Consider the following 26,801-nt stretch of genomic DNA (forward strand, 5'->3'; position numbering starts at 1 on the left):
CAATTAGCTTTCTGTCCCTTACCTAGGGGAATATGACTGTCATGCTCACAGGGGAAACAGTGGAAAATGCCCTGCTTTCCACTGAGCTGTGTGCACCTAGGGCAGCATTTCACAAGTGTAGCCCCAAGAATGTGGTCCCCCAAAGGCAAGGTGGTCTAATGAAGGCAGGTCAGGGTCCCGGAGCCCATCACTTTTCTTGAGTGAGGTCCCTCGGCCGCACGTTCCTGCCCCCAGAGGTCCAGGCTGCTCTGGGGAGAATTGGGATGCTGAGTGGGGAGGGGGAGAGCCAGCCCGGGCTTCCCTCCTAGGAGCCGCTCAGATTGTGTGTCACCGCACACCAAGGCCCCCAGGACTGGGAGATGGAGGCATAGCTCTAGGGAAGAGAAGACGAGGCAAGGGCCCAATCCTGCTCCTAGAACAGGAGGCAGATTTGCCGCATGCTGCCGTCGTCTTAGTGAAAACTAAATCCACTGAGCTGCAAAGAGCCCACCAAAGGCCAGACACCTGGCAATCTTGACAGTCACTCTATGTCCTGGTCCTTTCTGTGGACATTCGCTATATATAATCATGAGAATTAACAGACGGGACGTGAAATGTGAAGATTTTAACTGGATTTGATCTTTCCCACACTCTCCCATCTTCCCTTCCTGACGCAGCTGTCCCTGACCCAGAGTGACATCAGCCATATTGGCTCCATGAGAGTGGAGGGCATTGTCCACCCAACCACAGCCGAAATTGACCTCAAGGAAGACATAGGTAAGGTCCCGAGGCTCAGGTAGAGGGGCCAGAGCATCACCCACTGCTTGGGCACATCCTTCTGAAGTGGGTCATTGTCCACTTGATACCTTCTCCTGGTGGAACCGTGTCACACCCTGCTTGTCCCCAAACAGCATTACTAGAAAATAATGAATTTTCTTTTGAATCTGCGTGCATTTCTGAAATGTTTATTGAGGTGTTCTATAAAAACATCATTAGGGACACCTGGGTGGCTTAATTGGCTAAGCGACTTCCTTTGGCTCAGGTCATGATCCCAGGGCCCTGGGATTGAGCCCTGCATCGGGCTCCCTGCTCAGCGGGAAGCCTGCTTCTCCCTCTGATGCTCCCCCTGCTTGTGCGCACATGCTCTCTCTTCTGAGCAATAAATAAATAAAATCTAAAAAAAAGTCTCTTCAAAAAACCCAGCTCATTAGGGCACACCTGGATGACTTTTCCTCTAAGTGAACACAAGTGTGCAGCGGGCACCTTGATCACAGAGCAGAACCTCACCGGCACCCCTTCCTGCCCTGCCCAGTCCCCTCCCTCCAAGTGCTGCCACTGTCCTGTCTTCTCACAGCACAGATGGCTGTCCTCTGTTTTGGATTTTATACAAAGTCATGCCCTGAGTCGTCTTCTGTATCTTTTGTCCGACTCTGTATTGTGAGATCCACCTGTATTGTCACGAGGGGCTGGAGCTGGGTCCTCTTCCTGGCTCCCCCATGGACTCTGGCGGTGTGCTGACCATTCCGCCGCGGGTACCATTTGCATGGCTTCCAGTTCGGGCTATGATGAGTCATGCTGCTGTAAACGTTGTTGTATGTGTGTTGGATAAACCTCCACACTTATTCTGAGCTTAAAAATTAACACCTTTGGTAAAAAGGAATCGGACGTCTGGACAAAGTTGTCTGTGAGGCTGTACGTTGAGTCACCTTTCTGGGGGACTGCCACCTGCCCCACGGGTGGTGGAGGGAGCTGCTCCGGGCTGGCTGGATGAAACTGGGAGGGGAGGGTAAGCTCTTGAGGGCACTGGACATAGTAGCCCTCTGGGTGACCACTATCTTAGCCATTTTTATAAGACGAAGTGCCTTAAGCTCACCAGTGAAAAAGTGAAGTGAGCAAAGAAAGAAAGGGCTTTGTCCCTGGGGTTCTGGGCTTGCTTCTGAGGTTGGGATTTAGGCAGAGGCTGGCAGCTCAGCCTTGGGTGGCAACACCGGGGGCCCCAGAATGCTGGGCACCCTCAGGTTTCCCCTGTGGCATCAGAGGCCACTTGCTTTGCTTAAAGGAGACAGGACAGCCTCAGGGGTGGGGGCGGTGAACCACAATGGGGAGAAGCAGGACTTTTACACAAAACCTGAAAATTTCTCCTTCCTTCTTCAGACCCAGCCCTGGTCGTACCAACTGCCCTGAACTCCCCTCGCTCCCCATCCCCGTGGAAAGACAAACCCCCTCCCCCTGACAGAGCTTTAGCCCGAAGCTCTGTTTTGACATATATCCTAGCTTCTTGAAAACAAAATGAGTAGTAGCGTGTTACTTTATCATTTCTGTAGTTTGCATTTTTATATCAGGAAAGTCATCGTGATTTTTTTTTTTTTTTTCATTTTTTTAAGTGGCGGGGCGGGTGATAGGGTAGACAGGATACAGGTATTGGGGCAAAAACTCAGGCCTGGATTCTACAAACCACCTCCTAGCTGTGTGACTTTAGGCAGGTTTCTTAAGCTCTCTGAACCTCCGTTTCCTCCACTGTAAGTGAGGATAGCAATAGCGCCTGTGTCACAGGGGCGCTGTGAAGAGTAAGTAGGGTCACACATGGATGAAGCTTAGCACAGGGCCGGGCTCACCATTCCGATGAGTGCTGGTCTTTTTTGTTGTTGTTGCTCTGTGTTTAGAAGGGGGCCCTGTCATGATTCCATTTTCCACGACCATCATCCAAACCAGTCATCCCCTGTAGATGAGACCCTGGTTTAGTCTATTTTATTTAAAGATTTTATTTATTAGAGAGCATGCGCGCACAAGTTGAGGAGGCTGGGGACAGGGAGAGAGAGAATCCTAAGCAGACTCCGCACTGAGCACAGAGCCCAACTTAGGGCTTGATCTCTCGACCCTGAGATCCCGACCTGAGCCAAAATCAAGAAGCAGACGCTTAACCGACTGAGCCACCCAGACACCCCTTTGAGTTATTCTTTTTAAAGCATTGTGTGTTACTACAGGAAAGTTCAAGCACATACAGAAACAGCAGAGCGTGATAAACCCTACACACCCTGTTACAAGCGTATCTACCCGGGGCCAAGGCTACTTCAGTGCCTCCCACCCGCAGCCCCCAGACTTCACACCATCGAATCCATGGATATGTCAGAATAAGGGCAAGCTTTTGGACAGCATCACCATGATACCATTATCACAACTAGAAAAAGTCATGTCATCAAATATCAGTCACTGTTCAAATTTTAATCATGTCATTAATATCAATTTATTTTTTAATGTGTTTGATTCAGGATCCAAATAAGCCCACATGCTCCAATTGGTTAAGTCTCTTATAATCTACAGCCTCCTCTTTCACATCTTTTCCTCCTTTCTCGCTCGCTCTTTTTTTTTTTTCAATTGATTTTGTTGAGGAAGCTGGGCGGTTTGTCCTGTAGGGTTTCCCAAGCCTGGATTGTACTGACTTCATCCTCCTGGTGTCATTAAACATGTTTCTTCTCTGTTTTTCTTATAAATTGGTAGTTGGATCTAGAGTCTCAATGAGATTCAGGTTCCAAATTTTTTGGCAAGACTGTTTGGTCACTGTTGGAATGTTCTTCCATCAGGAAGCAGGTGACGGCCGGTTGTCTCTCACTGACGCTCCTTGTCTATGTTTGTCAGTTTGTTAAGGGTGGCATGGGGTGGGGAACCATATCCAAATTCCAGCCCTCCTTCCTTCCTTCCCTGGAATGCTTCCATGGGGGGAAAGTCCCCTCATCCACATTTCAGGTTGCGTTCTTCTTGGAAGTCTTCAGGGAAGAGGGTGGGCTCACCTTGCCTTTCATAGGTTCCTACCTGGTCCCTTATACCTGCTGCCTCTGTGGCTCGGTGTGAACGGGGCTGCCGGCTGTGGTTCCTGGATGTCTCAGGACTCCTATGACCCCACAGCTCAGCACCGGCCAGGAGTCTGAGGGCCCAAAAGGAGACTTGAAGGCCCGAGGTGACCATTCCTAATGATGTCACTGAAACTCAAGCACATTCATGAAGAGATCCCCTCAGCTCCCCAACCCCAGGGGAGAATGGCTGCTGGAAATACATGGTCCCCAATATCTTGTGTGACATCCTGTGGCTCTCCAAATACACTTGGGTGTCTTGGTGGGGCATGGGGAAGACCCCTCACCCAGCTCCCAGGGAAACCCCTCAACTGAGTATTAACCACCATCATAATAACACTGAAGAGAGAGCCGAGACTTGTCCCAGACAGCCAGATGACCCAATCCACCAGAAGCTGAAAGCACGTGGGGGGAAAGGCCTCATCCCACACCCGGGGGCAGTCCCCATCTCATGTAGACACGATGCCCAGATGTCAGCTCAGAGGCTTGGGGATCCCCAGTGTGCTGACAGAGGGTTACTGCCAGCCAGAAGGGGCATCCTGCCATCTCCTGGGGGTTCCTCTTGGCCTCTGTGGAAGCATGATTCTGAGATACCAAGAATTGTCCTAACATCAAAGAGCCAAAGGATCTCCCATCAGGAAGGTCCTTAGAGTTTAGCCTCTCCAAACTGCCTTTTTCCATTGAAAACCACTACCTGGTTTGGAGAAAGACCCTTGTTGGCCACCCTGGTCCTGTGCCTGTCCTCTGACCAAGACTTACCACACAAAGGTAGTGAGCTGGGAGTAGGGCCCTAGAACTTTCCACCCACCCCAGCCCCGCCCCAAGGTTCCTGCTGAGTCATCTGTCACCACTGGCCTGGGACCAGCCTTGGGACCTGGTGACAAGAGGCAGGCTGCAGGTTCTGTGAGAAAGCACTGCATTCAAATCACCAAGACACTGAATTTGACCAACCCAGCATGGGGACTGAACCCAGACTTCAGAACACTGGAGCCCCAATTTTTTTTTTTAAAGCTCACCTTTACTACAGCATAGGGAGTAACATAGGCAATGGTATTACAAGGGCGCCAAACAGTGCCAGGCAGCGGCCCCCGCGGTGGGGAACACAACATAACATGTAGATTGTGCCATCACTGTGTGGTGTGCCTGAAACTCATGTAGCCTCATGTGTCTACTATACTTCCATTTTTAAAAATCACCTTTAGGTTTCGTGTCCTGAGGCTGCTTATGACGCCATCACTCCCTCAAAGTCCCCTTAAAAGAGTTTGCTAGAGGGGCACCCGGTTGGCTCCATCGGCTGAGTGTCTGACTCTTGATTTCAGCTCAGGCCATGATCTCAGGGTGGGGAGAGGGAGCCTGGCATTGGGCTCCCCACTCAGCGAGGCATCTGCTTTAGATTCTCTCTCTCCCTCTCCCTCTGCCCTTTTGCCCACTTGCAGGAGAGCGAGCTCTCTCTAAAATATGAAGTAAAATCTTAAAAAAAAAAAAAAAAGAGAGAGAGAGAGAGTTTGCTAGAATCCAAGTCCTGTGGGATAAGAGCCAAGACCCCGGCCAGCAATGACCACTGGCAACCAGGACTCCCACTGCAAGCGTGATTCCTGCTTTCTCAGGGTGGTGGGTGGGTTTGTCTTCTGGCCTACTGAAACTATGTGACACGGTGTGGCAAATGACTTTGGAAAAGACAACAGCAATGGCTTCCCTTGTTCTCTTCCTCAGGGAAGGCCTTGGAAAAGGCTGGCGGCAAAGAGTTCTTGGAAACGGTGAAGGAGCTTCGCAAATCCCAAGGCCCTTTGGAAGTTGCTGAAGGTGAGTGTGGCCTCGAGCCCGGGTTCCCAGCACAGCCTCAGCCCCCTCCCCGCCAGCATCACTTGCTTCTCGCACAAGCAGTGTGCCAAGCAAAACACACCACAGCCAAGATGAGACCCACCTCCGCCCCACTCCCTGGCTCCTGGCCGCGTCGCTCCAGTCACCTTCTCCTCCCATTACTGCTCCTACGTTTGACCTCCCTGCCCACCCCTCTCCGCCCCGCTTAGGAGGACCCAGGTGATTACATTTAGAGCACCCCCGCCAATAACCCCAGATAATCCATCCTGCAGGTCTTCACTAACTCACCTCTGCAAAGCCCCTTTCGCCATGTAAGGTAATGCCCCCAGGTTCCAAGGATCTGGATGTAGGACATTGGGGTCAGACCACTCAGCCATCAGAGAAAATGCTGGTGGGTACCTCCTGCTGGGAGCCATGGTCAGGAGGTCGCCCACCCTAGCAGCCAGGGGGAGCACAGGAGGGCTGCTGACGCACTCGTCTGGAGCCGGTGTCCACTGGCCACGGCAGGCCGGACAGGGCTCCCGATCTCTGACAGCCATCCGGTCCCATCAGAGGCACAGAACGGTGCCCAGCCAGCTTCTCTCGCTGCCCCACGCACGCACAGCCGAGAGGCTTCCGTGAGGTCCAGCCTCGGCCCCCGGCTAAAGGGGAAGGTATAGGAAATAACGCTCCGTGTTTCTCTCCTGTCCCAGCTGCTGTCAGCCAATCCAGCGGACTTGCAGCCAAATTTGTCATCCACTGTCACATCCCTCAGTGGGGCTCGGACAAATGTGAAGAACAGCTTGAAGAGACCATCAAAAACTGCTTGTCGGCAGCCGAGGACAAGAAGCTCAAGTCCGTGGCGTTCCCACCGTTCCCCAGCGGCAGGTAAGATGCGTTCCTCCGATGGCCACGGGAGGCCTTCCAGACTGTGGCCTGCGGCTCTCCCACAGTCACACCCAGTCTGGCCAATCCAGAAGAGACGACCGAGGGCTGCCGGCACAGCCAAGCGCACTGACCTGCTCATTGGGCCAGAAACCCAGTTTCCAGCCTCAGAAACAGTGTGAAGGGCAGCGCTGGAGAGGAGCTGGGAGCGGAGCTTCTCTGACGGGCTTCCATGGTCAAGGCCCGCATCCCCAGCGGCTGCCCTGTCAGAACACGTGATCGGAAAACCCCAGGCTCCAGGCTCAGGGTCGCCGGTTAGGCATCCGACCCTTGATCTCCGCTCAGGCCGTGATCTCAGGGTCAGTCACGAGTTCAAGCTTTGCCTTGGGCTCTGCTGGTCAAGGAGCCTCCTTAAAAGAACACCAGGCTCAAATGTCTTGCTATTCCAAGTGTTGCCCGTGGCCAGGCCATGCTGACTCTGCTGTGTTAGAGTGTTAGAGTGCAGAGTCTCGGACCCCCGCCCCACAAAAAACTACCACCTCAGAGTGCCGGGGGGCTCGTGAGCTGCCGGGGTGGAGGGGAGGACAGCCTGAGGCTGCGGCCCTCACAGACCCTCCCAGAGAAGGGACAGGCTCCCACCAAAGGTCTGCTTTGGGAATTATAAGTGCTGGTTCTAATTGTCACGGATGCAGCTGAGTGCGAGAGCCGCAGCAGGTAGGGAATGAGGCTGTCTGTCCTCACAGGTGGCCTGTCCTCTCCCATCACCCTCGCAGTCAAAGCGAGCTATTGCTTCTGTTTTGAACATGCTCTCTCTCACAAGATGCCCCTCTGTAACATGGATAGGATTTACATACCCAAGATGTTCTCTGAGGGGAAGGCTCTGAGGGGAATGGTGAGGCCTTGCCTCCTGCTATCATCCCAGCCCAGGCTGAGCCAGCATCATGAGGTCTCCATAGCCTGGCCCAGAGGCACAGCGGGCTGAAGTCTTTGTGCAGCCAGGCCCACATGTTGTGATGTTCTGGGCTGGGACACCACAGGCAAATGAGAATTCCTGTCCAGCAGGCTCATCCCATCCCTGCCCGAGGGGGCTTGGTGGCCAACCCCAGATGACTACGATGGCTGTGTCCCCGGAGGCTGCTGCCATGGCCCAGCCCGGCGGACAGCCACAACTCCGCTGGATGCTTGGAGGCCCCCACACTCAGATTACAGCGGCACGTCCGTAGGGAGCCCATGAGAGGACCAGTGAGCATACATTTTCCCCTTTCACCAACGGCCTGACACCATGCAGCAGTTTCGAGGGCGCTCAGAAAAACTAGCTGTGCGTTCTAGAACACCAGCTATGTCAGTGCTGAGCTGGTCGTGGTTTTAAAGCCTGGCTCGACTGGAGGCAGGGGACATGGATTCCTATGTCGCCTGGCTTGACTGGAGGCAGGGGACATGGATTCCTATGTCCCTGTGACTTGGGCTGAGCCCACCACACCTGTCCCAGCCAGCGTGGCTCCCATAGAGGAGGACCCGCCTGCCCCGTCCCAGGCTGCCCCTCTGCCTCGGCTCAAAGGAGGTGGTCCGTGGCCCCGCCGGCACACAGGGAGACCCCATGAAACAGAAACCAAAAGGCTTGGTGCCAAGAGAAGAAGGCACCGAGCTGCCCCCTGCCCCGGGCTGAGGGCCAAGTTGCCCTATGGGTCCTGGGGACCAAAGTGACATAAGCTCTTCTTTCCCTCCAACACAGAAACTGCTTCCCCAAACAGATGGCCGCCCAGGTGACCCTCAAAGCCATCTCAGCCCACTTTGACGACTCGAGCTCGTCCTCGCTGAAGAACGTCTACTTCCTGCTCTTTGACAGCGAGAGCATCGGCATCTACGTGCAGGAGATGGCCAAGCTCGACGCCAAGTAGACACGCCCTGCCCAGCCACGGTGGCCCACAGGAATCGGAGGAGGATCCAAGTCACAGGAGAGGGGTTTCTTTTTTAAGAGGAGAGAGGAAGGGTGACGGCAGGGGAGCGGAGGGCAGCGGGTCACGGGGGCTGCCAGAGTGGGGCCTGCCCACGGAACGAGCCCTCTGCCTTTTCTATTCTCGTTTCAAAGAGCCTCCATCTGTAATCAACCAGGTCTCCACGAGGGGTTTCTTTCATGTGTTTCCTTCCTGTTGTTTTAGAACTTTTTTAAAAGACAGACTTCGTTTTAGATTTATAGCATTGACTTTTACACACACACACAAAAAAAATCCTTTCAAAATTCTTAAAACCTTGTTTCTCCTTTTTGCAAGGGAAGAGGGCATAAAAGTGACTTGGGCTTTGTCAGCTGTCTGTGTTCGGGGCAGAGAGAAGAACATGAGAAAGGCGTCTCACTGGTGCTTTCCTTTTCTGTTTTTAGTGCCCCCTCCCCTCCCCCCATGACATCTGTATCTACTCCTAAAAAGATTTTGCTTTAGGCTTTTGTTTTATTTTGTTTTTAAAGAAAAAGAAAATGAAAGGAAGAAAAAAAAAAAAAAAAGAAGATCCAGTGTCTTTCTTACAACATAATCTTTTATTGCAACATTTTCCTCAGTTTAGAAAACTGTGTCCCCATGGGTGGACACTTGTAAAATGTTATAAATAGAACAGGCCTGTCACTCACAGGCTGAGACGCCCACCCTGCCAGACCCCAGGGCAGACAGCACGGACTGGTCTGGGCAAGAGGAGCCTGGTTGGCCTTGGTCCACAGGAAGGTAGTCCTAGGTGAAGCCTCCGGTGGGCAGCCATCCTACGGGAGAGAGGCACAGGTCTCACGTAGGCCTAGAGAACAAATGGAACTGACCTGGGCCACAGCCCAGGCAGGGAGGACTGAGAACCCCCATAGGCTGTGTCTTCAGGACTCTGGCCAAGGACCCAGAAGCCACCATCAAAAATGAGCAGGGCCTACATTTATGCAGATGAAATCAGCGACCACTTCCACTCTGGGGATTTAACCTCTGTCTTCCAGAAGAGACTCCCTCTAATTGAAGTCCTCTCCCCGATACAGGAGTCATTTATGTACCTTAACACAGCCAGTGGCAGGCAGGACCCCCACAAGTGTCACTGGGGTTAGCCAGGAAACCAGAAGTACAGAACCCCAGAGGTTCCCACAGGGTCCCCTGCCCCAGCATCAGCAGGAATTTTGTCCCCTACAGAATCCACTGAGTAGCCTAGAAGCACACAGGGGTTCACCTGCAAGTCCCACTCTGCTCTCTGAATGTGAGCCCAACGGCAGCCCACCCAAGGGTCCCGTTAGCTCAGCTGCTTCTCCTCAGCTGGCCGGCCAGGCTTCCATCTCAACCCACTAGCTTTGTTAAGAACTCACTCTCCGTTAGGATGGGCTAAACGGGAGGGCAGTTTATCTAATTTTTTCTTCTTAAATGTAACCTAAGGTGTATAATCAGAACTTAGAAAAGGAAATATAGAAAGTTTTGTGAATATGAAAGACCATAGGGACTAATACTTTGAAATTAGGCTCCTCTTAACAACCTGGGTATCGCAGAATGCACCGGCTTCCCTACCCAGGATGCGACGGGAGAGGCTTGGGGTGCAGGCTATGTCTACCCCAGCTCCCCTTCCATAGCTGGTGTCACCATGCAGACTCCTCTTCCTGCCCTAACAGGATGCCAGCCACCAGGAGACCCTGCTCTCTCCTGCTCTGAGAGCCCTGAGTCCCAGCACATGTGCCCATGCAAGGAGCCTGGGGAAGAAAAAGCCAGCTATACCTCTCGCCAGGACCAAGTGAACCCCTCAGCCAGCACAAAGGCAAGCAGACCTCTCCAAACCCGGAAAGAATCCTCTAGAGAGTGTCTTTTTTCCAATGGCTCACTTGCTCCCTCTCCCAGTTTTGGCTTTCTGTAAGTTGTGTCTGATCAGTACATCCCCGGCATCTTACTCCAGGAAAAGGGCATCTACCCTTCGGCATTCGTCAAGTGGATAGCACTTAGCGAGCAATCTGTCCCCCATCCCCCACCCCCAACCCCAGCAGTACCTCGTCTCCCACCCTGCTCCAGCTCAAGGTGGAGACTGCCGCATGGTCTTCCAGCTGGAGGAGACGAACAGATCCCGGCTCTTGGCCAGCCGAACCATGAGTCGCCCAACGTAGAAGCCACTGATCTGGCCCACACCATCGTTTCTCCCCATGGCCAGAAGGAACGTCAGTGCCCCTGTGGAGCAGACACGGGTGGGTAAACCAGACCCCCGCTCACCATCCATGGGCCTGCAGTTCCTGGGGCCTCCCATCTGAGGACTAGGAACTGTATAAGACTTTTAGGAAGATGGGCGAGTCTCTGAGGTACGTGCAGCTTCCTTACCTGGCTTGTAGGCCTTAAGGGGCCTCTGTTTCATGGAGTTGACAATGTTGGCCACAGCCACGCTGGCATGGAGGCCGGCGTGATAGGCCATCTTGGGCTCCTTCACATCGGCACAGTCGCCAATGGCGTAGACGCGGCTGCAGCCTTCCACCTGGAGATGCTCGTTCACTCGCAGAGCGCCGTTGCTGGCCAGGTGACTCTCTGCCGGGCAAAGGTAACCCGGAAACCTTGTTATGCGGCCACTAGAACACCAAGAAGAGGGCCCTCTGGTGCCGGCTAAGCCCCCCTCCAAAGGCACATCTTTGATTTAGTTCTGCCTCAAGACCCATCTCAGAACTCTTCTTGCAAAGTCAAGGTTACTATTCCAGGAGGGAAGCTGGTCAGAGAGACAGCAGAGAGGTTGTTTTACACAACCTGTGTGATTATAAATTACCACAACTGACAATGACTCACAATGACAACGTGGCAGCTCAGCCAAGTCTTAAATTTCCCCTTGAACATGGACCAGACTTTTTAAGTAAATTCAGGACTCTAGTAAATGATAAACTTTTCTTTTTAAGGGACCTAAAAGAATTACTTTTGGAAAATATTATGACAAATGGGTGTAAAATGCTGGGATCTCTGTCCATTACAGGCCCTCAATCCCGTACCCCACACGTGGCCTGGACCAGTTTCCTTCTGCTGGGACTGGCCAGTTCTTTCCCGCAGGACCCAAACAGGACTTCCCTGTCCAGGAAGGGTGCTACGAAGTAAATGGGAGCAGCCTGGGGACACGGCAATCCTGGGGCCCGAGGAAGAGTCACAGAGTCTCCAGCTCACACACGAAGGCCAGGACACCACCTCCCCCAGCCTCCAGTTAGCTGGGGAGTTCACTACTGAGCCTGAGGCTGCATTATTTCCTCTACTCCCCAGAATGTCATTCCACGTTTGGATCAGGGTCTGGGGAGAACAGCACACCTGTGAATAAATAGGCAAAGGCCTGACCCAGGAATTGCCTCCCCTCCATGTTCACAGAAAATGAAACGGTGGATCTTTCCTTCCCCCTGAAACCTGTTCCCAGCTCTCACCACGAGGGGGCGGGCTCCGACTTTGAAAGATCGGTCACTTTCGCCACTTTGGCCTAAGTCAGGGCCATAGTGGAGGAAGGCACCGGGAGAGTGGACCCAAGCCTGAATTTAAAGTTTGATGTCACCATTCAGAAGAGACCTGAGCTGCTGGGGGAGAGGGGAAGGGAGGCGGGGCGACACTGATGCCGGGGGAGAGACCTGCAGGGGCTGCCATAGCCGGACAGTGGGGCGGTGGCCCAGGCAGTGGGCCCCGGCTCCTGCTTACCGAACGAACTGTGGTAGGCCGAGCTGTTGATCTTAATACCGTTGCAGACGATCACCAAGTTGGTGGCCACCTCTGTGCCTTTGTCCGTGCGCACCTGGATGCACTCCCGATACTCGTTCAGAGGCAAATCCTCCAGGTTGCTCACGCGCTCACCTGTCAAGTGGGATCCGTGAGCGGGAGGCCGGCAGGGGGTGGGCACGGCATCAAGGCCGGGGCCCACTAAGAGATCCTTTGGCTCCCACCTTCCTGCAAGCCCTTCTGCCAGTCCACCCTGCTGCCCCCAAGAGGCACAAGGTGGACATCCGGCCACCCCAGAGGATCCAAAGGCAGGAAAGTTCCCAAAAGCAGTGTGGGAAAGTGAGGCTGAATTTCCCAAGAAGTTCTGGGGAAAGCTGTTGGAGGAAGACCTCAAGCACGCCTCCTGGAACGTCAGCCAGCCACGCCATCCTCACCAGGCAGGGAGGCGCTCCAGGTGCACCACCCACTAAGGTGTGAGCAAGAAAGTCCAGAAGAGGGACCAAGAGGTGGCTCAGCCGGTTAAGCCGCTGCCTTAGACTCAGGTCACGATCCCAGAATCCTGGGATCAAGTCCCGCATCGGGCTCCTTCCTCAGCAGGGAGCCTGCTTCTCTGCCTCTGCCTGCCACTGCCTGCTCGTGCTCTCCCTCTCTCTCTCTCTCTGATAAATAAATAAATAAATAAATAAATAAATAAATAAATAAATAAATAAAATCTTTAAAAAAAAAAAAAAAGGAAGAAGAGAAAAGTCCAGAAGCTCGCCTACACTCTACGCTGCCTCAGAGGAAAGGTGGTGACACTAGTGGGCAGCCCAGTGCAAGGAGACCAGGAGCTGGAAGGGGTCTGCCCAGAGCAGAAACGTCACCCCTCCCTGCAGAACGCACAGAGGCTGAACCCCATGAAGTGCGCCAGTCACCGTGCCAGGGTCAGGGCCCCAGTCTCTAAACAAGCTGTTTGGTGCTCTCCCCCTCCTTCCGGCCTCGACAAAGCTCACACTCCTCACCACCTTCTGAATATAAACCAAAGAAAAACACACGCCAAAAAAAAAAAAAAAAAAACACATTGTACCACAGAGACACCATAATTCAGGTCAAATCCTGGAGAAGCCAGGCCGGGGCTACCCCTGTGACCCAGGAGTCCTGTGAGCACCGGGGCCTCTGCCCAGTCCTTGGGCAGACACAGCCCACAGCAGGCCAGCAAGGCTCAAATGCCCAACCCCGGGACCCAGGGGGCCATGGAGCTGGGGCGGTGGGCGGGGGAGAGGGCGAGCAGGAGGGGGCCTCGCACATACTCAGCAGCAGCTGAACGCCTTTCTGCAGCAGGATCTCCTTCGCTTCCTGCCGAACACAGGGCAGGAGCTCCTTGTCGGCAAGGGCCACCTGGGCGTGGATGAGAGTGACCTGGACAGGAGACCACGGGGTGGAGAAGGAGCAGCTGAGTCTCAGGCTCGCAGGAAGAGGCTTACCAACGTCCACGCCAGCCTGTCTCCCTCCCCACCTCGGCACCCGCAGAGAAGTCAACTGCCCAAGGCCGGAACCAGGGAAGGCGGCTGGGCGCGAGCCCACATCTAGTCTAAAACTCTTCCAGAAGGCGCCAGGGCTCCATTCCCCACCCCCACCCACCTCAGGGCCACGGGGAAATTATTTACAGCCTACGTGTAAGCCATGGACACCCTGGCTGTCGGGCAGGTCGGCATTTACACAACAGCCAGGCCCGATGCCCGCCCTTCCAGGCACGGCTACTCGCTGCGGGCCAGCCTGGGGAGGCAGGGGCAGCCTGGGACGGTGCTTGAAGCTCGGGCTTTAAAACTAGGTGGGCGGGGCGCCTGGGTGGCTCAGTGGGTTAAGGCCTCTGCCTTCAGCTTAAGTCATGGTCCCAGGGTCCTGGGATCGAGCCACACATCGGGCTCTCTGCTCAGCGGGGAGCCTGCTCCCCGCCCCTGCCCCGCCTGCCACTCTGCCTACTTGTGATCTCTGTCAAATAAATAAATAAATAAATTTTAAGAAAAAAAGAAATAAATAAAAATAAAACCAGATGGCCTGAGTGGAAGCCTCATCTCAGACGCTCACTCGGACGCCTCCCGAAGAGTCCGTCAAACAGGGATCCAGGCCCACCCTCAGGAAATTGTGACAATGGACTGAGAAACCGTGCGGTAAGCACATAACTCAGTACGCACTGAGTCCTGAATAAAGGGGTGGGTACTGTTACTTGTATCCGCCCCCTGACGAGTGACGACTACTTCAGCCTTGTCTTTACCCCATAAATCAAAATTAAAACCCTTTCACATCAATCACTCATAATAAGGTCCAATAATTTGTCAGAGAACAGCTACATAATTCAATTAGCCCATATGGATCTTTTCAAAGCCAACCTGCCTTTCCCTCGGGAGGAAGCAGCAGCCACGTGGCTCTGAGAAGCCGGGCTGGCGTCAGCTGAGCAAGCTCTTGCTTCAAGGACCTGTAATGACCGCTCGTCACTGGGCCCTGGGCCGAGCCTCTACATCCTGCAGGTCTTTCTTTCCAGGGTTCCAGGCAGGTCCTCCTGCCGCCCCCCATCATTTTAAAGGGCACTCCTGCCAGGGGCGCTGGCCACTCCTTCCCCAGCACGGGCAGTGAGGGGACAGCATGGCAGCCGTGCAGCTACTCAAGGGCAAAGGCTTTCGTCACTTGAAGACCAGCTGCTGCTTGCCCCAGACAAAACGCCGCCCTCGGGTGTCTCTGAGCAGGCCAGCTGCCACCAAAGAGAGGGAATCAAAGTCTACATTTATGTCTCAAGAGGCTGAACACAGCAGGGGACATGAGAGCTCACAGTCTGCTAGGCTCACTGGCCCTAGCTGGACTGGCTCACAGGCCCCCTCCCTGAAGGAGGACATGCCCTGGCTCCCCAGGACACACTGCCAGCAGAACAGGACATCAGGGGACACCCCACTGCAGAGAGCGGGGCCTGGGGTCATGGAGTGCCACGGCCCAGGCCCCGAGTCAGTCCCCCAGCTCCTTGCACGCCATGCAGAGAGCCCAAAGGCAAGGCCGCGTGCCTACCTTTTTCTCGGGGAATTCGGTTTTAACCTCGGCTGCCATTTCCACGCCAGCAGAACCGCCTCCCACCACCACCACCGACTGGGAGCGCTGGACCTGGAGGGGAAGGAAGGAGGAAACACGCCCTCAGACCCAGCCTGCCAGGGGTTCGGCCAGGCTGGCGGCTCCCCGACCAAAGAAGAGTCCAAATTTGGGGTCCAAACGTGCTTCCTCAGAGCCAGGTCGTGCCGGGTGTCTCCCCGCATGTCCTCGCATGGTTCTTGCTTGGCCCCACGAGGCAGGCAGCACCCCCACCCACCATCCAGAGGACCACGACCCAGGTCTGTCTGAGCTCACAGCCAGGACCCTAACCTCCACATCTACATCTGTTTATGATGGGCCAAGAGAGGCTCCCCAGGCATCTAAGAAGCGTGGCAGGGAGGGCAGGACCCAGCCACAGTCACATAGTCGCACTCGCCTTGGGATCCTTCTGTGGGGCTCTGTCCCTTGTCTTTCAGTCAGGCCAGACCCTGCCCACCCCTCAGGGAAAACCACCTGAGGTCACGGACCCACACCTGCTCTGTAAAATACAAAGCCTTGTGCAAACGGGACCCCAAGGGAGACATGGCAGGGATACACCAGCCACTGCGTGAGGTCAAGGGTACTCCTATCCGGACTTCGGTGAGGGACAAAGGTCTCTGCCAGGGAGTCTGGGATCTTCCCACTAACTCTCCATCTTCACGGCTGCACCCGGGGGCTCTTTGCTGCTGCCCCATGCATCCCCACAGTGGTTCCCCTCCCCCAGGGCCCCGCCTGACCCTCACGGCCCCACCTGGCCCACAGGTAGCTCACCTGCTTCACCATGTCCTCGTAGGCCTGGATAGCAGCCTCCCGGCTGGAAACCTTGTTAAACTTGCCTGGAAAGAGCCCGGTGCTGCCAGTGGCCAGGATAAGATGTGAGAAGGGCAGAGCCTGGAGCAGGGGGTGGGGAGGGGGTGGAGAAAGGAGGTGAGGGCAGGCCCGGGCTTCTGCCCATGATCGGGCCCACCAGGCAAGGAGCACCGGGCGGGAGAGACCTGGGCACACTGCGGCCATCCTCCTCTGAAAGGAGTGAAACCATCACACTGAGCAGGCCAAGGAGAAGCACTAGAACCCGGCCAATACCGAAGGGAACAGCTGCGCGTCCTGCTGGGAATAAATTCAAGGAAGACTGATTCGCACAAAGTCACCGAGGACAGAAATTGGTGCCCCTAGGACCAGGCTGGAGGTGGCCCTTCCCACAACATATGGCAGCTCCCCTATTGTCTCTGTCACTGCAGGGCCACACCAGGCTCCGGGCTCTTCCCAGGGCTGGGGAATGCAGGGATGAGTGAGGGCCTCCCAATCCGGGGGATGTGGTATCATGTGTCCACCTGCCCTTTGATCCCACACAGCCAGGATGGCCCCACAGGCCAGCCGAACCAGGACCTGGTCTGGGACACCAGCTTTCAGTGTAGACTCTGGGGTGAAACTGCCTGGGTTCATATCCTGGCCAAGTGTCTTACCAGCTGTGGGATCTTGGGCCACTTACCCTCCTCATAAAGAGAAGCTACACCACTCCCCACGGAGTCATGGTGGGCACAAAATGAGACCACATAAGGCTTAAGACAGTACCGGGCATACAGGAATGGCTCGGGGAAAGTCTGTTGGGGCCAGGCCTTTGCTTATGAGGAATCTGCTACCTGGCCGGCACCACGTAGGGGCCATCGAGGGCTCTCCAGCCTTGAGACCACCTGGGTCCCCTCCAAGAGGCAGCTGCGGAGCCCTGGGGACCCCCTGAAGCCAGCAGAGGGGTCGGGTTGGCCCCCACCGTGCTCACCTCGCCGTCCTCGAGCAGCACTGTCTGATTCTGCAGGTCTATCTCCACCACCAGCCCCTGCCGGAAGTTCTCCTTAAATGTCACAGAGTAGGAGATGAATGTCTTTTTGGCAAACCCTGGGGAATGGGCACAGAGGAGGTCAGAGGGTGAAACTGGGCTGCCCACGGGAAGCTAGAAGCACTCAAAACCTTTCTTGAGGGGTGTCCTTGGCCAAAGAGCTGAGCCAGTGGTATTCGGGGGAACCCCCGCCCGCGCCCCTCACCGGAAACAGCCACTTGGGCCTCGAGGCCCCTGGGCCACGAGGGCCGGGTCCTCAGGGAAGCTGAAGCTCCTACTTCTACAGCCTTGATATGGTAGCTGCTTAAGGCCAGGGACCTCAAGAATCTCCAGAATTTCTGTAAAGGTGGAATTTAGGCCTTGCCCTAAGTGGCAAAGCCACCCCTAAACCCACAGTGGTGATAAGACCACTCTGACAAAGAAAGCCCCAGAAAAGAGTCCATTACCACTTTCCACGGAGGCCCGCAGGGCTGCCACGTTGTGGTGGAAGGAGTCCTTCATGTCCACCAGCACGAAGGGGATGTTCAGAGTCTGCAGCTGGCTGGCAGCAGCAATCCCACCAAAGCCCCCACCCACGATCACCACACGCACGGCTCCCACGTCCATGGACACCTGGGAACCCATCTCGAACCAGGCACTGCTGGGATAGAAGGAGAGACCACATCAGAGTCAGGGGGCTCAAAGGCTGTGGGGGGGGGCACAGCAAGAAGGCCTCAAATGCCAAGACTTGATCTTTTAATTTATTCCTTATTTTTATTTTTTGTAAACTCTACACCCAACTTGGGGCTTGAACCCACAACCCTAAGGTCAAGAGTCACCTGCTCTACTGACCGAGCCAGGCAGGTGCCCCATGACTTGAACTTTTTAAATTATATAACTGTCTATTAACAAAATTCCAATTTTGTAACATGTGGGTTAAATTCCACAGGAACAGGTGTACCCTAATTCCGTCCCATTCCCCAACCACCAGTTCCCTTCTCGGCGGCATCCGCAATTACCGAGTGTCCACGAATCCCTCCAGAGATGCTCTGCGCACCTACAATATTCCTTTTTGCACACATTAAACAAATCGTTGTGCATTTGTTTTGCCCTTATAAAGGCAGGACTTGCAGACTTCGTGGGGCCAGGTGGGTGAGGCCGATGAGGGCAGACGCAGAATAACAAGAGGGAACTGGCAGGCACGGTAAGGAAACTGACCACACTTCTCTAAGTGCCGCACGGGCAGACGCCAGACTCTGCCCGGCTCACAGGCCACCACCTTGAGCCCCAAGTCGAAGTAGATCAATTAGCAGGTTATGCCCATCAACCCACAAAACAGGATGTGGTACGATGGAGGTCAGGACAGGAGGGTGGGGAAAAGGGGCCTGCAGTGGGCAGGTCATTCTCCTGAGCGTTCCTGGGACAGCGGGTGTGCACCAAGACGGCTGGCTGAGCCACATCCCCCCAAGAGGAGACAGGAGGAGACGTCTGCGGTAAGAAAGAGGGTAGGGGACATGCGCTGACCGTGGAGGCTCCGGTCAGAGGGCGTGGGGTACAGAGTCCTGCCTGATGCCCATGACAGGGGAGCGGTCACCCGTGAGAGCATCTGCAGAGGGCAGAAGCCAGATCTGCAGGCCAAGGGTGCCCCAGGCTCACACTCACACAGGGACCGGGGCAGCCTGACCAGTTCATGGCAAACTGAGAACCAACTTTGGTTAAACCCCTAAGAAGCAAAAATTCAAGGACCATTGCCTGGCACCGAATTGGACACTGGAGGATATCTGAGGCAGAGGACAGCATTGGGCTAGGTCACTAGACACTGAACCGCCAAGCCCAAAGGAAAGAGATAGCAGTTTGCCGGGGCTCTCCTAGCCAGCCTAGGGCGCTGCCCAGGGGGCTCAGCCTCCTGAGGGCCTGGGTCATCCAGGCAGAGTGTTCCAGACTCTGCCTCCAGGGAGGGCAGAGGGGCCAGCTTGGGGCTGCAGCTAGGGGCCCTGTCCCCAGGCCAGCTTAGCCCCAGAGAAGGGCAGTCGTGGTACAGGCCTCAGGGCTCGCTAGGGTGGGAGCCCAGCTGTCTGAGGGGCTGAGATGCTGAGAGCATCCTGTGGGGAGAGGACAGCTCAAGGGCAACCGGCCATCAAACCTCCTCCCAGCCTGTGCCAGGCTCCACGGAGAGGCAGGGATTGCTCTCTGCTGGAGAGCAATGCTAAGGAAAGAAACAAAGTCTCCCCTGCACAGAAAGCAGCAAGGGGAGGCACCTGAGTGGCTCAGTCGGTGAAGTGTCTGCCTTTGGCTCAGGTCATGATCCTGGGGTCCTGGATGGAGCCCTACACTGGGCTCCCTGCTCAGCCTGGGAGCCTGTTTCTCCCTCTTCCTCTGCCTGTTGCTCCCCCTGCTTAGGAGCGCGTGCTCTCTCTCTCTCTGTCAAATAAATAAATAAAGTCTTAAAAAGAAGCAGCAGCAGAAAGCAGCAAGAGAAGCCAACAGCTGCTGTGGGCTTCAGGGAGGGGAAGTTCAAGGCTGTGGGGGGTGGGATGTGGAGGGGGGAAGGCAAGGAAATAAGAAATTGAGCTTAAACATTTTTTTAAATTTTTTTACAGATTTTATTTATTCATCTGACAGAGACAGACGGATCACAAGTAGGCAGAGAAGCCAGCAGAGAGCGGGGGAAGCAAGCTCCCCACAGGCATAGAGCCCAGCGTGGGGCTTGATCCCAGGACCCCCAGATCATGACCTGAGCCGAAGGCAGAAGCTTAACCCACTAAGCCACCCAGGCACCCCAACATTTCTTTTTTTTTTTAAAGATTTTATTTATTTATTTGACAGAGAACAAGAGAGAGAAAGAAAACAATGGAGAGAAAGGAGAGGGAGAGAGCAGAGAGGGAGAGGGATAAGCACACCTCTTGCTGAGCAGGGAGACCACCTTGGGGCTCGATCCCAGGAGTCTGGGATTATGACCCGAGCCAAAGGCAGACACTTAACCAACTGAGCCACCCAGGCACCCCAGAAATTGAACTCAACCTTGAAGGTCAACCTTGAAGGACAGACAGCAAGCTGCTCGAAGGCTCAATGCGGAAGCGTGTTCCAGGTCATCTGGGATCCTCTCAGGCAGCACTACAGGAAAGGGGAAGGCCACAACTCTGTTTTGCATCATCTGTGTGGCCTGGGACAAATCCCTCCCCTCTCTGGGCCCCCATTTACCCCCTGTAATGGGAGGTGATGCCCTGAGATAGCCTTGCACACCTAAGTTTCCAGGACATGGTGACCCCCGCAAGATGGCCCCTAGATCTTCCCACACTTAGAGAGGCAGCTTATGGACCTCTAGGCTCTGCTCTCATTGGTATTCAAATGCCTGCTGCTTCCTTTCTCCCCTGGGGGAGAGAGAACCTGGGCATGGGGGAGGGGGATTTGGCACAGGAAATTAGAAGAGATTTAACTCTGTTTCTCCTTGGCTAAATGGTCCCCAATGCACTGAGACATTGTACATTCCACCCATTTTACAGATGAGAAAACTGAGTCCTCAGCAGCGCCATTACCAAGAGAAGTCTCCAGCAGGCACTGCCATTTTCACTGCTCCAGGCCTTCAAAAAGGTCATCCAGAGCTGGTCCCCTGAGTGTTCATCAGGCTGAACCTGCCAACTGGGCCAGAATGAGAATACTTTCTGGGGCGGGGACCCAAGAGAGCCCAGGGACCCAGCCAGAGGTCAGTAGAGGATCCCAGGAGCTGAGCAGAGCCTGTGAATGCGGAGGGCTAAGGAAGAGCTGCATCACCAGCCCCCTCCAACACAGCCCGCTCCGTGCCAGCCTGCTCTTGGGGCCAGCAGCCTGAAAGGAGGTTGGGGAGAACCCAGAGAACTCGGTTTCCCAGCTGGCTGGACACGGGCACTAGAGACGATACACAGCACGCTGGGGAGATGGGGTCCAGCCTGGGTCAGGTCACACCAGACCACCCAGGACAGCTCAAGGAGGAGCCCTGAAAAACAGTGGAGCCAGTGGCCTTCACCACCGAAGGCAAAGCTTAGCCCACAAAGTCCAGGGGCAAGAAGGGAGGGGGTAGAAGTTCGGGGAACAAGGTGGGGAGGTCCCACCAGACACATGTTACACTGCCAGGGCCATTCTCAAGCCTACATCCAGGCTGTGAGCACCCAGGGAGGAAAGCCCAAGGACCCCAGCCTAGGCCTGATGGACAGTGGGTTGGCCAAAGGTCTTGAACCCCTGCTCCCTCAGCCCCCAAGGGTCATCAGCTGGCTTCCCCAAAGGGCTACCTTGGCCTAGATAACCCCTCCATGAAAGCAGACTGCTTCTCCGGACTCCCAGTGGAGGGCCTGGGGCCTGAGGGCAGAGCCAGGCCCCTAAGGGGCTGCCATAGCTAGGCCAGGGCTAGGGGAAGGGCTTTTACACTCCAGGCTGCCTGAGGCCTCTCCTGGAATCTGTCCCTCTCCCCTACTGGCCTCTGGCACCCCACTTGGAAGATGGGGGCTGGCAGCTCTCCAGCCCATTCCACCCTTCCTCCTCAGCAGCCTCCCCTGCCCAAGGCTCTAGGACACACCAATGCTCCATTGGCTCTTCCAGTGTCAAGTCATGCCTGGCCCTGAGGATAGTTAGACTCTGCGAGGTCACAACTACTCTGGGGACACCGAATCCGTGGGCTTAAGCCACAGACCTGCGTTCCAGCTACACACCCTAAAGGCGGTCAAAAAGCACGTGGGCTATGGATGACGTTGAGTCCTACGCTCCAAGCTAACAGTAGTGCCATTCGAATAGCCTCGATCAGCAGGGGATGCCACAGCCAATCGAACCTCCATGCGTGACAGACACCTCTATTATACACCCCCACGATGGAATATCCTGGAGCCGTCCGTTTTCAGAATGGGTGATTTTTTTACATGAAAATTTTGTCCATGACAACCCCACACCCATAGAACGTACGAGGCCAACCGTGAACCCCGATGTAAACTACGGTCTTCGGATGACTCCGTCCTCGGAGGTTCATCAATGGTAACAACTGTGCCACCCTGATGAGTGAGGCTGCCGGCGGGAGAAGCTGGGGCTGTGCGGGGGCGGGGGCACCCGGGAAATCGCGGTGCCCTCCCCTCTGCTTTGCTGTGAAACTAAAACCACTCTAAAAGCATCAAGTCTCAGCGCGGGGAAAAGGTGTCTACGAAAAAGTCTAGTAACAGCATGTAAGCCTCATCCCACTAGGCGCACCTGGGTGGCTCAGTAGGTTAAGCGTCTGCCTTCTCCTCAGGTCATGATCTCGGAGTCCCAGGATCGAACCCCACATCGAACTCCCTGCTTGGTGGGGAATCGGCTTCTCCCTCTCCCTCTGCTTCTCCCACTGTTCATGTTCTCTCCCGCAAATAAATAAAGAAAATCTTAAAAAAAAAAAAAAAAAAAAAAGCCTAACCCGCTGTGCACAGAAACGTGATGACTCCGTCGGCTAGCATTCATTGTGTTTTTATCTGTACCTCTGTACCCAGCAGCTGTGGATTTCTGTCCCCATCTTAGAAACCAGTTTAATAATTTGTCCAAGTTCAACCCTCAACACTCTGACTGGAACTGAGTTCCAAACCAAAATGCTAATAGAGGTCACTAGGTGATATTTTTACTTTCCTCTTTGAGACTTTTTCTTTTTCTTTTTTTATATTGCCTGAAAATTAACTAAATATGTCATTTTGGTAGAAATAATAAAGGTTTAAAAACAGGGCAGGCCTCCTAACATCTATTTTTATAAATTGAGACACTCCTATATTCCACTAGTTTAAAGTACACAGTCCAGCAGTTTCTAGTACATTCATAAAGTTGTGCAAACATCACCACAATCTAATCCCAGAATATGTTCCTCACTCACCCAAATAACCTCTTCTCCAGTAGCAATAACTCCCCATGCCCTTCTCCCTCCAGCCGCTGGCAAGAACTCATCTTTCTGTTTCTATAGATTCACCTGCTCCCTACCTTTTGTGTCTGGCCTCCTTCCCTTAGCATAATGTTTCCAAGAGTCATCCGAACTACAGCATATTATGAGGATTCCTTCCTTCTTGTGGCTAACATTCCATCATATGGAGATACCATGTTTTGTTTCATTTTGCTTTTTAAGATTTATTTATTTATTTGGCAGAGAGAGACACAGCGAGAGAGGAAACACAAGCAGAGGGAGTGGGAGAGGGAGAAGCAGGCTTCCCGCTGAGCAGGGACCCTGATGCAGGGCTTGATCCCAGGACCCTGGGACAGTGACCTGAGCTGAAAGCAGACACTTAAGGACTGAGCCACCCAGGAGCCCCCACATTTTGTTTCTCCATTGGTCAGTTGAGGGACATGGGGTTGTCCCCACCTTTTGTCTGCTATGAATAGTGCTGCTGTCAACATTTGTGTCCAAGTTTTTGTGCAGACATTTGTTTCCAGTTCTCTTGAGTATATACACCTAGGCGTGGGATTGCTTGGTTGTTTGGTAGAGTTTGGTAACTCTAGATTTAACTCTTTCAGGAACTGCCAGACCCACCATCCAGTTTTGAACCAAACATCAAGCCGAGGGGGAGAGAGACCCCGGAGAATCAACTACATCAGTCTAGACTCGGGAATGTTAGCATAAAGGCAGGTCCAAGAAGAGAACAAACCCTAATTGTCCACAACTCCTAGAGGAATTTTACCTTTGCCAACCCCTCCAATACACACACACACACACACACACACACACACACACACAAAATCTGGTTTACGCTAGTATTTTCTCGGTAAATCCTCTTTTCTCTGCCAAGAACACCAGCCTGACTCCAGGAGGATTCTTCTCCAGTCATGCAAACAAGAGCCTGCTAGGAACCTACTGAGAAGCTAGGAAGTTACATTTATGCCAAAGCTGCTCAGAGGTCCTGCCTCAGAAGACACAAGAGCCACGCGGGCTCTGACCAAAGCGAGGACATGACCCCAGCATTGCTTCGCAGAGATTACAAATAAAACACACAGTTTTCTGAGTCATCCCCGTCACCCCAAGGGTAGATTTCAGCCATGCTTCCAAGTGGCCGTCTGAATGAGGGGGCCGCTGGAGTGTGGCTCACCCTGAGTATCCCCTCTCAGGCAGCCACCCTCACGGTCAGGGAAGAGGGGGGCAGGCTGAGAGTTGGCATTTTATGGCCAGCCCCCCAGGAGATGCACACTGAATATAACCCAAAAGAGAGGGACTTCTGAAAGAAGGTAAAGTCTGAAGGGGGAGCTGTCCTGTCAGGCCCCAGGAGAGGGCAGCTCTGGGCAGACAGGCTCATTCAGGTGGCACATACATATTCATAGGGAAAACCAAGGCCAGGAAACTTGGACACCCTGCTGGGGGCAAGTCACTTTGTGGTTCCCTCAACACCCAGACTGACAGTCTGTTCCCCGCCTGTGTCTGGATCCTGGCTTCCTCATTTCAGGGCCGAAGACCCAGCTGGAGCCCAGCTCCACCCAGTAACCCCTCGGTAGCCCTGAAGGAGACCAGGCCCAGGTCTCCTCCCCTGGCATGGAAGCCCTCCAGAAGCTGGCTTCGGCCCAGCGCTCCTTGGAGGCTCCTCTCTAGGCACAGGGTGAGAACAAGGGAGTCTGAGAGTTTGGGGTGCTAGTGTGGACACACACACTTACACACACTGACCTGAGCAGGCCTCCCTGATATTTTACATATTTCCCTGTTTCACCTGCTGGCCTTTAAACACAAGGTACAGCTAGCCGCCATACCTGAAAGGCCCATCCCAACCTGACCCTCTGCCCTGCGCCGGTCCATCTGAGGGATCCTCAGCTCCCCAGGGCCTCTCCCGTCCCCACCCTGACAGAAGGGCTCTCCCTGGAGGGGAAAGGCGGGTGTGTTTACTGGGTGGGATGGGGAGGAAAGCGCCCCACATCACCCACTAGTAGCAGCTCCGGGTGAATTTCAGGCTTCCTGGCCTTCCCAGCCCCACCAGAGTTAGTTCAGGACCAATGGCCTTTGTCGCCGCGGAACCTGGGCTGCACCGGGAGAGAAGCGGACCTCCTAGCGCACGCTGGAGTCGGTCGGCACTCGGGTAAGCCCAGGTATTGCCCCCCAGAGACGGAGGCTTTCCTCCTGCCTGATAACACTGCTTTTCACCCAGGGGTGATTCTCGAGCCTTCCCGGGGGCCGGGGAAGCGTGAGGGAGGGGCCGCCCGTCTTCCCCGGGAAAACTTCGCGGAAGTTTCGAGGGGCGGATGTTTCGAGGGGTCGAGTTTGCCCTACCCTCCCCGGGACTAAACCTCCCAATTTTCGCGTGCTGGGGGAACTGGGCTGAGGCAGGCCTGGGCCCGGTTACCCCGCACGATCGCCCTCCCCACCAGGGCCCCAATGCCGCGGCACCGACCTCCAACGCCGTCCGCCGCGTATTCCAGGCCCCGCGAGCCTCCTCCAGGAATGTGTAGGGCTGAGCGGCTCGGGGACGCGGGGCCCCGAGAGCCCGCCCCGTGCGCCACCCCGCCGGGCCACCCCCGTCCCCGCCCCCGCCCCGGCCCCGGCCGCTCCCGTGTAGCCTAGTGCTCCGGGCTCCTCCCGCCGGGCATGGGCGTGGCTTGGCACGCGCCTGCCCTCACCCCCGGAGACCGCCCCCAGAGTGCGCGGGGGACACTTCGGCCTCCCGGGCACTGGCGGAGCCACCTCGGCAGCGGATCACCAGCCTCTGCTGCACCATCGTAAATCCCAATCCGGAGACCGCGCACGGGGCACCCTGTAAACTCGCACCCGCTGTAAACCCGGGGCGGGTTGGGGGGGCGGGCAGGATGGAGAATCAAACAGGCATGGTGTCCACCTTCCGCTGAGCTGACAGTCCGGGGTAAACACACAAAACCTGTATCGCTAACCGCAGTACCAAAGACGGGCAAAGGAAGCGTCCCAAGGCCTCTCTCCAAGGATGAGCGTGCAAAGACCCAGAGGCAGGACAGAGAGCTGAGAGGGGGCTGCTGCAGAGGCCGCCACGGGACAGAGTGGCCCCGCGTGGACAGGGTGCGCAGCACCGCGCCCCCCCCCCACCCCCCGCCAAGGCCCGGATGGAGATTGGCTGTGTCATCCCCAGGGCGGTGGGATGCCACTGTAAAGAGTGCAGAAGAGTGACAGATCTGACTTATGTCTGTAAGGAAAGAATAGGGGAGTGGCCGGGATGCCTGAAATTGGGGAACTAGTTAGGAGGGCAGTCCTGGAGACCAAGGAGCTTGACTGGGATCCGGAGAGAAACAGACCAGCGCAAGCTCTAACCTGGAGATAGGATATAGACAGTTTGGTGATGGATGAGCCACCTTCCTCTATTTAATACAAATATTAGCACCTACCCTAAGAGTTGTGGAACAGATCCAACGAGTTCATCTGTGTGAAGTGTTTAGCTGGGTGCCTGGCTCACAGCAGCAATACACACACAGCAGCCATTTCTTATAGGTGTTTTATGTGGGCAGACAGTCTGCCCAAGGCTACACAGTATGTTGGCAACATCTGGGCTCCCAGGCCAGTGCTCTTTCTGATACTGCCCTCCATCTTCCTGGTATTCAGGAATATTCACATTAGCAGTCTGAACTGTTCTGTGCCTTTTCCAAAAGCTCTGGGCAAGGACCTTGTATCCCCTGGTATACCCCGGTATGGGGAGGGTTGTGATCGATGCGACCTAGAAGACGTTGGTGCCTAGAACCATCCCGAGCTGGAGGGAAGCTGGTGTCCTCCCGTGAGTGCCCTACACACATTATTAGTCCATACAGCCCAGGTTGTGT

General features: G+C 54.9%; 2 protein-coding genes across 5 annotated transcripts in view; one reads left to right on the forward strand and one right to left on the reverse strand.

The window, feature by feature from the left end:
• Positions 1–8,956, forward strand: part of LOC125084806 (core histone macro-H2A.2) — a 43,077-nt gene extending 34,121 nt beyond the window's left edge. The window contains exons 6-9 of the mRNA XM_047702629.1: positions 657–756; positions 5,541–5,630; positions 6,341–6,515; positions 8,245–8,956. Coding sequence (XP_047558585.1) covers positions 657–756; positions 5,541–5,630; positions 6,341–6,515; positions 8,245–8,410 — 531 coding nt within the window. The 3' untranslated portion in view covers positions 8,411–8,956. The remainder of the gene's footprint in view (positions 1–656; positions 757–5,540; positions 5,631–6,340; positions 6,516–8,244) is intronic.
• A 67-nt stretch (positions 8,957–9,023) lies between these two features.
• Positions 9,024–25,551, reverse strand: AIFM2 (apoptosis inducing factor mitochondria associated 2). Of its 4 annotated transcripts, none has more exons than XM_047702625.1 (10): positions 25,415–25,551; positions 17,546–17,736; positions 17,043–17,158; positions 16,037–16,156; positions 15,209–15,301; positions 13,462–13,570; positions 12,155–12,307; positions 10,823–11,023; positions 10,501–10,675; positions 9,024–9,258 (listed from the first exon to the last, which is right to left on the reverse strand). In XM_047702625.1, the coding sequence occupies exons 2-9, from the start codon at positions 17,721–17,723 to the stop codon at positions 10,524–10,526; spliced, it is 1,122 nt and encodes a 373-aa protein (XP_047558581.1). In that variant the 5' UTR covers positions 17,724–17,736; positions 25,415–25,551; the 3' UTR covers positions 9,024–9,258; positions 10,501–10,523. The 4 variants fall into 4 exon arrangements, with proteins under 4 accessions (XP_047558581.1, XP_047558584.1, XP_047558583.1 ...); XM_047702628.1 differs by having other exon boundaries at positions 9,024–9,290; XM_047702627.1 differs by having other exon boundaries at positions 9,024–9,312.
• Positions 25,552–26,801: the final 1,250 nt, after the last annotated feature.

Source organism: Lutra lutra, chromosome 14 (assembly GCF_902655055.1).
Source record: "Lutra lutra chromosome 14, mLutLut1.2, whole genome shotgun sequence".
NCBI classification, from domain to species: Eukaryota; Metazoa; Chordata; class Mammalia; order Carnivora; family Mustelidae; genus Lutra; species Lutra lutra.

Bases quoted from the DNA above. Each gene is read 5' to 3' on its own strand.
- AIFM2 (XM_047702625.1), bottom strand. From the start codon at position 17,723: ATGGGTTCCCAGGTGTCCATGGACGTGGGAGCCGTGCGTGTGGTGATC. The intron at 13,571-15,208 runs GTAGGCACGCGG...TCTCCTGTCCAG, and splicing joins CCGAATTCCCCGAGAAAAAG to GTCACTCTCATCCACGCCCA. The intron at 10,676-10,822 runs GTAAGGAAGCTG...TCTGCTCCACAG, and splicing joins CCTTAAGGCCTACAAGCCAG to GGGCACTGACGTTCCTTCTG.